Genomic DNA, 12,453 nt, shown 5'->3' with positions numbered 1-12,453 from the left:
AAACATAATTTCTTGTACATACAATTAGAATATAAAGTAGAGAACTGAAGCTCAAAATTTCAGTATGCAAGATCCTATGAAGAGAAAGGTAAACTAAATATCTGCTGAAGAGTACACAGAGGAAAAATAGTTTTCTGCCTTCCTTTTCTTTATATACAAATACAGAAACATTTGGGTCAAACAGGAATATTTGTTTTAGTCCCCTGAAAGCTGCAATTATAACAGAAGGAAGAAGAAGAAAAAGAAAACATGAATCTATTCCATGTTGAACCACAGTATTAGAAAAGGGAATGGATGAAGCTGGGAATAACTTCCATGGTTTTGCTATAAATCTTAGAATATGGCTTTTCTTTTTCCCCCTCTTAGTAGAAACTTCTAAGAACATATAGCCATTTGTCAGTTGACCAGGGCAATGAGGAGAGAAAAACCATGTTAACACACAATCATCTTTTATTATTGCCTGGGGGAGAGGCGGGGGGGAAACACAGAAAGATTTATGTAGAGAGCAGCTTTAACCGGTATTAAGTACCAGCTACAGATCCTTCTCGTGGTTTAGCCCCAGCCAGCAACTAAGCACCACACAGCCGCTCGCTCACTCCCCCTACCCCGATGGGATGGGGGAGAGAATTGGAGGAGTAAGAGTGAGAAACACTCCTGGGTTGAGATAAGAACAGTTTAATAATTGAAATAAAGTAAAATAGTAATGATAATAATAACAATATAATCATGATAATAATAATAATATATAAAGCAAGTGATGCACAAGGCAACTGCTCACCACCCACCGACCGATACCCAGACAGTTCCTGAGCAGCAATAGCTGCTCCCTGGCCAACCCCCGCCAGTTTCTATACTGAGCATGACGTCATATGGTATGGAATAGCCCTTGGGGCAGTTTGGGTCAGCTGTCCTGGCTGTGCCCCCTCCCAGTTTCTTGTGCACCTGGCAGAGCATGGGAAGCTGAAAAGTCCTTGACCAGCATAAGCAGTACTTAGCAACAACTAAACCATCAGTGTGTTATCAACATTCTTCTCCTACTAAATCCAAAACACAGCACTATGCCTGCTACTAGGAAGAAAATTAACACTATCCCAGCCAAAACCAGGACAATCCTGAAATGCCAACTCTTAAAGCCAAGAGCTTTGATTAGGGAAAAACAAGGCCTAGTTAATTCATAAACCATATAATCCATTTTTATTGTTAACTCTCTGCTATGCAAAGGGACTTCTTCAAAAAAATTTTTACATATTTTTATGGCATTTTTCTTTGACAACTTCAGAGTTACAGAAAAGCTGCTCATTATCTTAATAGTTATTTTAAATGGAAGAAATCCTCTCCTTTGCATACATACACATACATGAAAAGACATCCCCTGTATCTCTAAAGCTTTATCCAGGAATTGTAGGGTTTTGTAAAGCACTGGAAATTGCCAAACTGAAAGAATATTATTTGAAAGATTCTGAAGTCTGTAAAACAAACAGATACCTAGGGGGGAAAAAAAAAAGCAAGCATATACAGAAAGCCTAATACTATGATGAACACTTCACAGACTTTCTTCTGTTTCTGAAATATATTTGAGATAAAAGCAATGCTAACATAATATATCCAAGGAATAACTGCAGAATTTAGAGCATACTATTAGAAAAACCTTAACAACAAAAATAAACATAAAAGATTAAAATTCCTAATGCTATGACAGTTCCCAAGATGCCACCAAAATTCAGACATTTTCTCAGAGACCAAGATGCCACATGAAGACTGCTATACAAAGTATATTTGCATATACACATAAGTATTGGGATAAACTCTTACCTGTTGTTAACACTGCCATTAATAAGTACAGTTAATTCTGTAGGTCCAACGTATACATTTTGGAAATCATAGGCTATTTCTAAACTCTGGAACCTAGAAGCGCTCAGGCCGTATGTTATTTCAAATCTTGTCCCAACATATGTGTACACTGCCTCCTCTCTCCACCATCCTGCTTTCCACAGGAGAATAATGGTCTGGACAGCAGTAATGGTGCTACAGCAGACTCCAGAAAGCTCTCCTCTCAGGGTAGTTCAAGGACTAGCATGGACAGGGGAGGTTTTGTGTGACTGATCACAGCCACCCAGAAATTTTGCAGTGGTATAGTGTGAGGCTTTTAGGAGATGCAGCTTTTTCTGAAGGCATGAAGACTCAGGTAATAGGAAGCTAAAAAACATGCCGAAAGTTCTTCAAAACTTTGAATAAAATTAGCAGGTGAAACCAAAACCTTTTGTTTTTTTCATCTGTAAGAGAGAACTCTAGGGCTTTTTGATGAAAAAAAATGGTAGAACTGGCATTAGTGTAACAAGTGGTATAAACATGCAAAACTTTTTTTTTTTTTAAACTTAACCCTTAGAATCCAGAACTTCAATTTTATCTTGTTATTCTACAGTGTTTCCAAGTCCATATGCTAATTACCTGCTCTTTGTAACAAGTTCCAAAAGAGGGAAAGGGAATAGTTCACTTCCTTTTTGAAAAATGCAAAGCCATGATAAACAGTAAACTATGCAAAGTCAACGGTGAGTCAGACATTTTCAGACACTAAATTTTACAATGCTGTACAATTTGCAATCAACTGCTACATAAAAAGTTTAAAGTTCTAGAACACACAAAACCAGAATAGCAACACTAATTCCTTCTCTTTACTCTTAGATATCTTCATTCATGGAACATGAAGATGTTCAAATTAAAAATGGGAGAAGGATAAATATCATAAAAATATGATCTACAACAATAATAACAATGCAAGTTATTAGGCAGTGGAGTAGCAATTAGATATACTACAATACCTTAGAGGCCAACATATTTTCATTTTCCTGAGATATGTTCCCTATGAAAGGCTGGTTTTAATTTTTAAAGACTAGAAATTTATTGCATTGTGATACGTTCTTTGTGGCTCCATCTCCCCTGAGCCACAAAGCAAAGAATGTTTTGTTAGTCCAATAATAATATAATGCTATAGAGAGGATTCAGTCCTAGCATAAAAAGACCCACCATTTCACACGGTGTAATTTTTTGCAGTAATGGTCTTGTAGCAGAATGATGACATTATCCAAGGTTATGTCACTTTACAGACATACATGGGTCTCCTCTTTTGCCCTGAAGAGACAAGTCAAAGGAGCTTTCTGTATGTAAATTACAAAACAAACAAAAAAAATCTTTACCATGGAACAATTTATTCAAATTAAATGTCTCCATAATACTCATGCTCCACTTTATACCCATTAATTTCTCTCACTGCAGCCCTTCTGATACACTGTAATCCAAATTTTTTCATTAAACACACATTATCTTTCATTCCATTCTTCTTCCAGTATTAGTGCAAATTCTTTCCTCTTCCTTAGGAATGTTCCCAAATGAACAGTACCAGCATCAAACTCATAAAACATCCCAATCTAACAAAAACACTTCCCCTCAGGACTGGTCAGTAACCAAATAAGGGTCTATTAGTTTACATACAACTCTGTGGCAGTTTACATTACACCCAAATGGACCAACTAAAGCAGAACACAATTTTAAAGACATAATATTCAAAAAGATGCCCTAACATGAGCGGGCAATTTGCAGTATATGGTGACACTGTGAAAGAGAACCTGGATGAACTAATATTTATGCAGAGCAGACGATCAATGCCCAGGAGTGAACAAGAGGGCTAAGCTGTTTGGCAGCAAACCAAATCATTCAGCACCCACAAGCACAGGACTGCTGCGAAGGACTAGCACGTATCTATCCTTCAAAGAGCAAAGGTTACACAGGGGCTGCTGGAACTGTTACACCAGGTCAGAGAACACGTATTAATGAGCTGTGAGAATGAGACACTGTATAATGCCATACATATTCTACAAAGACAGAGGTCATGAGTAAATTCCTACAGATGTTAGACAGAAAGACTGGGCTGACAAATAATAAACTGGGCTTTCCTCTCAGTTGTCTTGCGATATCCTGAGACAAACTCAACATGAAACTTGCCCAAAAGAACCACACAGCAGAGATGACAACAGCAGAGGGGAAAAGTAATATATGGAGTGCTGATACATAACTGGTGCCCAAAGGAAAGATTTCAAGAACTAGAATTAAACCTGTTCCATCAGAGACACACTATCTACTAGAAGTAGGACTTATTTGATGACTTTTACAAAAATACCTCATATACCTCAAAAGGGAAGGAAGAAAATAAGTAAGAATACATTTTAAAAAGAAACCAGCTATTATATATAACAACAGCAAAACCATACTTGGGAAAGGCATTGTTGACTTAGATGCAAGTTTTTCCAAATTACAACATCAGATTTATTGCCAAACTACTATGGAAAATGGTATTCATTGTAAGAGGAATTAAAAATTATTAAAAGAGAACAGAAAGCATACAGAGACAGCAAACATTGATAACTGCCAATAGGTGTGCAACCCTTCAGGAAGCAAAATATTGCCAAAAAAAAAAAAAAAGGTTGCTAGCCATCAAAAAAGAGCCACAAGAAACAGAGACAATCATTCCCTACTGGTTATTGAAGGAAAGGAAATAAAAAGTGAGATAAATAGAAATCTTGATAAAGGTTGGCAGTATCTGAGTGAACTTCACGTCAGAACACTGATTTTATTATTATTATTAAGGGTGAAGAAAAGGATAAATCAAGGTCACGAGTCTCTGTCAGAACCATTATAAGTTACAAAAATGATCTTGGTTAAGTACTTCTCAGTAATCTTGTGAAAGAAATGAGGATCAATACAGAGAGGTACGGAAACACATAACAGAAGCAGCAACAATCACTAGCAGTCTCTACATTGTGCAAAAGAAAATCAGTTGCCCATAATGAAAGCAACAGATATCAAGCTTGAAGGGAGAAGATATTTAGCTTAATTGCTTTTGTGTTGTTAGTTAACATAGTTCCTGGTCTTCAAAAGAGCAATGATCATATTGTGAAAATTATCATCATCATTAAGGTCTGTTGCCAATAAATATAAATAAATACAAGAAGAAAAAAATTAGTTAAAAATAATAACAACAACCAACAGCCCTCCCCCCAACATTAGAAGTATAAATGCCAGTATTCAAGAATAAGATTGTCTCTTGGAGAAAATACACCAGCAGAACTCAGAGCAGAATTCAGCTGGTAAACTGTCCTACCCAGACAAATTAAGGTGTCTGTAAAAATTCCACTTTCAAGAGTTCAATTACCCAACTCACAACAAGGCTGCATGAATGGATTACAACTCCTCAGAACATGCAGAATTGGGCCCAAGATGGCATATAGTGTAACTACTGCCAGTATGCAGAATAAGAAATCCAGGGTTGTTAATGTTGTTTTTCTTCTTCAGTAAAAAGAAAATTGGAATGCAGCAGCTGGAAATAGTGTTATTATAAGGGAAAACTCTATGCATCTTTTCTTTCTGTGAAATTCTGTTCCATTTATAACACCTTATTATTTACATTCAAAGCAAAATAATTGGAACTTCATACACAAAACAGTGTATGTAGCTGACAAATGTAAAACCTTATCATCTACAATAGATTTGAAAATCTGCATTTAGGCACAGAAAGAGACTAATTTTTATAAAGAGTCAAACTGCTGTGTGTGTCTTTAAAATCACTAAACAGAACCTTTAGACTCCCAGCACCTGCAAAACATACCTCTCCACTTGCTAAAGGCCCTCTATACAACTGAATGTGTGTAATAGTCAGAAAACAAAAGCCACATTATTAACAGTGGAAATTTGAAATCTCTTGGGATTAATTTATTTAGCATGTTTTGGTTTTTTTTTTCTTTTAAAACCAAATGCTTTGCGTCTGGTGCAACTAATAAATAAATAAATAAGCACCAAAAATGGATTGCATTTGTGTGTAATTTATGTGCAATATTAAAATCAAATCATGGATCTTTCAGCTTGGGAGCATTCCTCCGTTAATTCCCCAGGGAGAAAAAAAGATCATTGCTAATGCTGCCCATGACATTTTGAAATGTGGTAACCATTACAGAAATGAAAAAAAACCCTGTTCTACAGATGCTGAACTAAACTCCAATTCTGGATTATTCTAACCACAAACAACAGGCAATCATGTGGACAATTTGCAAGTCAGTCATGGGAATATTAGAAGTTAGACTCAAGGTTAGTATGCTTGTTATGTCCTTGCCAAAATTTTCCTTGCTGTTAAATTAAAATGTTAGCTTTCAAGCATATGACAAATCTTATTTACTCTATTTATGGTTAGTTAATTCTTAATGAGGAGCTTTTTTACTTATCTCCAAAATTTCCTCATGAAGCATCTATGAGGTATTTTAATCTAATAATATCCTTAATCTCTTTGTTTTTGCAAGAAGATAAAAGTACAGAACGCAGAGGCAAGATAGCATTTTTGTTTCCTTCTTTGTTCCCCCAAATCAGACAGAAATGGAGAATGACAAGAAAGTAAGCTTCCACTACCTAGAAGCAGAAAATAGGCTTACAAGATTGCCAGTTTATAGCCTAAGAAGATTAATTCCTGCACTTAAGCCATAATAGAGGACAATCTAGAGAGGACTGATGTTTAGTTGAATTGGTGCTATTTGCTCTGATGCAGAAGAAATAGGAAGCTGTTTTAACCTCCCATTCACGCTGTAAAATAAAAGACAGCATGCACATAAGCAAACTCCAGCATAGAACTCTTACCAGTTTTCTCGTAACAGCAATCTCCTAGGCAACTTGTGCAATGAAATGAAAGTAAGAGTGCATTTTTTACTTCTGACCTTATGACAACAGGTAGGTAGCACTGGGGAGAAAGAAAACATGCCAAAACTCTTGTGAATTTCACAACACTGCAATGAATTTAACTGCAAGTTAATTTCTTCTATAGCATAGGCCAGAGATTACCTGTATGACTAGCCGTGCAGGAGTTGCTTAGAAGTGGCACACAAGAACCAGCAGTCTTCTCCATACAAAGGAGACAGCTGGTGCAAAAGCAGCAACTTCTGATCCCAGTTGCCTAAACTACTTCTTGGCCCTCTGCAAATGGTCAGAACAAGCTGGCATAACTGTGCCTGTACAGTCCAACATGACTTTGAGTCATGGTGAAGGTATCTTGCAAATCTAAGCTGCTTTAGAAACCATCTCTCTTTTAGATCTACTTGAATATACTGACTTATCTTATGCAAAGATGGTGTTTCACAATACTAAGGGACACGGGAAAGGTTAATAATTTGCATAAAACAATCACTACTCCTAACAAAAATGTAAACAAAAATAAATACATGACTAAACTTTCTATACTAAAGTGTCATGTTCTCTGCATGTCAATTTAGCTTTAGTTCAGCTTTAAGCATAATGCTAAGAACCATCTTATCTTTGCAGCAAATTTCCTAAGTTAATTTTTCAGATAGGAAACGTTAATATTATACACACAGCTTGTACAGAATATAATTTCTAATTTAAAGTATTTTCAGCCCCCTACAAGTTTAGGCACATATCAACAAAGGCAACATTCAATCCTATCTGTGTTCTGGTGGTAGGGCAGCTATTGGCTACAATTACGTAGCAGAACCACTTGTCATAGCTCAAAATACAACCTATGCAGTAAACTGAGAAGATAGATCCTAGGGGACATTACTCTAATTGTATAGTTTGTACAAATTCAACAGATTTTTCCTTCTGTATCCTCAGCATTGGTTTTGTATGTTTTTCCAATATGCTAAAAAGCCCAGATCAGATATTAAACAGTACAACTATAACATTTATTTAGGTATCAAAGATCTCTAGCTTCTGTTCTTCTTTTAGTCAGCTAACCCTGTACTGTATGTGTCGGATAAGTGCACACATAAGTAGGTTTAATAGTTTTAATTATACTACATACTAGCGGTTAGAACAGTAGTCTACTGTAGGAAAAGACTAAAGCATTTTAAGAAAAAGCAATCTACTGTACAAGTTCTGATCATTTATCATGGGGACTTGCTGTAGGAAAAAAGTAGAAATTTAACACTATGAAAGTGTTGGGTTTAAAAATAAATAAATACATTTTAAAAGTACAACAGTGCACCAAAAATTAAAATTTAGTTATTCCTTTTCCTCTGCGTTATACTGCACAGTGAAGTGAGCACCATTTATAAACTATGTTAACTAAATCTTGCTGCATATGTATAAAAGCAGGATGTAACTGTAGTACAGCAGCACAAAGGCTGTTTTTTCTATTACAGCTGGAGTTTCCTACCAAAAAGAAATCCTTCAATTAATTTTACCTATTAAATAACAAGCTGTCTAAAGGTGCTGTTCATATATTTTACTTACTAAATGAGAGCACTATTTTCCAGCGTGCTAACTTCCTGGCAATTGGAATGACAGACAAAAAAACCTAAGATTTCATCCAACAGCTCAAAGGGAAAGAGAAGGTAATACGAAAGAAGAAAACTCCAGAAGAAGGGTGAACCGCATTGATTGTAAATGCTGAAAAAAGGATGTTAGATAACAATTAAAATAATGATACAGAAGGACTCCAAATAAAAGGGATGAAATACTTCCACTGGCAGTTCAGGGGCAAGAACTTCCCTACTGAAGGTATATCAAGGTGGGACTCAAGGACAACTTAATCAACCTCAATTACATTAAAGAGATGAGGGAGATAAAGTTACAGAAGATCAGACTCAGCAGCACTTTCACATAGCCTAGCGTTAGCCACTACAGCACATGGATGCAGGTTCCAAAGTCAAGAACCCGAGACCTCATACAAGGATTTTACACTCACAGTTATGATGTATTCACGAATATTTTGCAAATCTTCCTATGAGAAGATATCCTATCTTCTTTAATCAGAAGCAAGTCTGTGAGCTATAGAAAGCAAGTTCAGGGTACATTATATTAGATCAACCTAATGTTCAATTTTTCATCATTTATAGATCAATTATTATTTGTTCTATAAAGTCGGCAATGTTTAGATGAAAACTTCCAAAACCAGTCAAGTCACATACGTTTTTCACACACTATCTTGTTGTGAAAATTATTGCAATACCTAACACTTTAGATTCTGAAAAATGCAACCAGCTATGGAGGTACTTTAAAAAGTTACAAAAGTGTAGTTATAGATATCCAATACCAAAAATTTTGTTTGTGCTCTTTCAAAAGAAGTAATTTTATGCAGATTTCTATAGCTTCTAGAAATATGGATGTAATTCATTTTATCATCTTCAATAAGCACTATGTGACACACAAAATATTTTGTAAGAAGATTAAAGATAAGGATCTTATTTCTTATGTAGGTTTACATCAATATAACCGTTTGTCTCATTCAGAAGATTTACAGCAGACACGCTGGGCAGAAAGCATCTAACCTGTGCATCCCCTATTTAATTCCTTCCCAAAAATTATTCCAAATTTGTTGAAACTTTTAGGAAACTTGGAGAAGTCCAACCAGTCTCCTGACTGCCTTTTTGCCTCCTAAAGGTCACAACTCATCATGAAACAAACAGGGTCACCGAAAATTAGGTTAAAGTTGTGACAGAACCCAAAGTATTTAGAGGCTGAAACATACTACAGCTCCTCTGAAAGGAAGTGTACATTATGAAAATCATTACGGTGGTATCCCTTTTATGCCTCTGTACTGGAAGATACTTAAGAGTATTTTCAGTTTAATTTTATACATATTTATGGCTTTCATCACAGCTTAAAGATTACTGAAATACAACACATTCTTGCTGTGCAACTTTTTTAAATAGAAGAACTCACATCCACGTTGTAGCATAACTGTAACTAGGGGAATGGAAGCACAACAAAACAAATATTTATCAGTGCAAAGGATGCCTCATATATAGGGATAAAAATAAATTATACTAGCATGCATAAACTCTTACTGTAAGTATATTTTATATATAGGCACACAAAATGCCATAATTTATGTCTGTTATTTTATTTGAATCCAGAAAGTGACAAAGTATTTCTCTGGAGCTGTACTTTACAACAGATAAATTTATGTAACAGCAAGGAGTAGGTTTGTATCTTGAGTGTCTCAATCTTGGCAAACTTAGGTCCAAGCATTATGGATCCTTTATAATTACTTTCCCAGTATGAGGTACAGTTCATAATCTAGAGTATTTTTAATGTTTCTTCACTGTACGAAGCCCAGGAGTTTGGAGAACTACACATGACTCAGAACCTCAAATGGTATTGGTTTTGCCTGTTTGGAATGTGACAGAAAGGCAATTTCTAAACATAAGACAGGATAGCATCTGAGAAAAATGTCTTTAGTTCCTAGAATACTGTCCAAACCTGAAGCACTTATCCTGTAAATACCTGTGCATAATAAATTCACTTAAAACTGATACAGAAATCTTACGTATCCATAATCTTACGTATCCATATCAATGCCTAAATATTTATATTGGTTCACCTAGACTGTCCTGCTCAGGTAAATATTCAGCGTGAAGCAGATTTTCAAATTATGCTAAAAAGCAGCAGTAACTAAAGAAGCTTTCCTGAAACTCCTAAATAAGAATGAAATTAAAATAATTGGTTCTGGATTTAAAAAACAAAAGAAAACAAAACATAACCCCGGGCTATTTGAGACTCCAGTGGTGAAACTGAAAACGAAAGTGAAATAACTCACTGGATCACTGTTTTGCATAGCATATTAAGAGTGCAGATGAAACAGAAACCAAAGGCTCTAAAATGCTAGAAACTATTTGTGAGAGTGTGAGTAAAGTCGGTTTTGTTTTAAACCATGATAACCGAATTGTCTTCACCTGTTATAGGCATGAAGGAGGGAAAAGTGCCTGTTTCTTGGAAACAGAGTAACTCATTAAACTTCACAGCAGTATTTCCAGAAACTACAACAATTTGAGTTTTGCAGAAGGCAGGCAGGTGCCTCAAGTCCACACTTTTTAAGAATTCACCCACAGCCAAAGCTGCTTCCTGTGCGATTGTCCACACAGACTATTTAAAAAACCAAGTCACATACAAAAATACTCCATTATTCTACAGGAGACAGGCAGCAGAAGGCACTGATTCAGCAAATAATTAAGAGCAGATACTGTTCTAGTCACAGGGACTATTCAAACCTCAAGATCCAATCTAGCTGTAGCATGAAGGACCGACAGATTTCAGAATAACCCTGCAAAGGTGAGAGTCCACTGATATAAAAAACTGGGAGATGGCTACCACGGTAGCTTCGAGACTTTTCAGCTGGAGACTGCCACTCGAAATGCTTAAAAATGCCCTCCTGTACCCTGCACAGCACAAGCAGCCCCAGGGTACGGGACTGGCTGCTCTCGGCCGCCTCTTGCAGCCCTCCAGGCGCCGGGGGAGGATCGCGGCCCTCGGGCTCCAGCTCTGGAAACGCGAAGCACATTTTTTTTGGCGGGAAAGCACCCGCTTTCCCTGGCTCGTAACCCCAATCTACTCCTCACCCCTCTCCCCACAGCCGCCCTAACCTCCTTCAGGCCTCCACCCTTAAGGACAAGCGCCCTTTTCAATCTCAGCCCCGGATCTTTTCATTCAGGCGAAATTTGCCCACGAAAGGCAGGGGGTGGCGGGAGGAGGAGAACTAGAGATATAAATCGTTTCCTGTTGTTTTAATCCCTTCAGCCGCGTTTAAGCAACGCCGCCCGGGGCTCCCTGGCTGCCCGCCCGGAGCGAGGAGACCGCGAAGGAGCGGCCGCAGGAGGCAGGCGGCCCGGCCCGCTCCCGCCGGCCCCGGGAGGCGCCTCGGCGGAGGGGCGGCGCGTCCGGGCGGGGAGGGGGCTGCCCGCCGCCAGCCACGGCCCCTCGCCGCCAGCCACGGCCGGTCCGGGCCGGTCCGGGCCCCGCGGTGCAGTGGGCCCGGCCAGCGCGGGGTGGGGATCAGGCCGCGGCAGGGGAGAGGGGCGAAGGCTACGCACCCAGCAGGAGGCCGTCCATGTCAAAGATCAGGTGGGTGACCGGCCGCAGCTCGGCCGCGGAGGAGGAAGCGGACATGGCGAGGCCAGCGCAGCCGGCAGCCCCTGTGTGGCAGCGGCGCAAGCGCGCTCCGCCGCGGCGGCAGGGGCCGAGCGGGAGCGGTGCCGCCGCGGGGCGAGGCCGGGCCGGGCCGGGCGCGGGGGGGCCGGAGCCGTGAGGCGGCTGCGAGCGGCCCCGTTCGTGCCGGGAGCGGCCTGGGGCGGGCCGGCGGCCGGAGGAGCGTTTGCGGTGTGTGCGTTTCGTTGTCCCTTATTTCTAAAGCAAAGTCGCTTTTCGCGGGCCTCTTCTCGTGGAGGAGTTCTCTTTTTAAATCCCGCTCGGTACTGCTTGCGGGAGAGACTGGGGAGTTGCTCGCGTTTTGACGTTTTAGAGAGCGTTTCCTCGCAGAACTTTTGCGTGCCTGCGTAGAGGTTTACAGGGATAATACCATTGCTGGATCGTAGTTGGAGCCATAAACAAAAAGGTGCAAATCTGTGTAAAACTGTGAGGAAAGAGTAAGGTAATGGTGTGCAAACCCATCTCTTGAGGGTTGCG

At 39.0% G+C, this 12,453-nt stretch overlaps 1 protein-coding gene across 1 annotated transcript in view; it reads right to left on the bottom strand.

The window, feature by feature from the left end:
- PUDP (pseudouridine 5'-phosphatase) overlaps positions 1-11,937 on the bottom strand; it is a 74,533-nt gene extending 62,596 nt beyond the window's left edge. The window contains 1 exon segment of the mRNA XM_075726869.1: positions 11,862-11,937. Coding sequence (XP_075582984.1) covers positions 11,862-11,937 — 76 coding nt within the window.
- Positions 11,938-12,453: the final 516 nt, after the last annotated feature.

This window comes from Pelecanus crispus, chromosome 1 (genome assembly GCF_030463565.1).
Source record: "Pelecanus crispus isolate bPelCri1 chromosome 1, bPelCri1.pri, whole genome shotgun sequence".
NCBI classification, from domain to species: Eukaryota; Metazoa; Chordata; class Aves; order Pelecaniformes; family Pelecanidae; genus Pelecanus; species Pelecanus crispus.
This window is presented reverse-complemented; position numbering and strand designations above follow the sequence as displayed.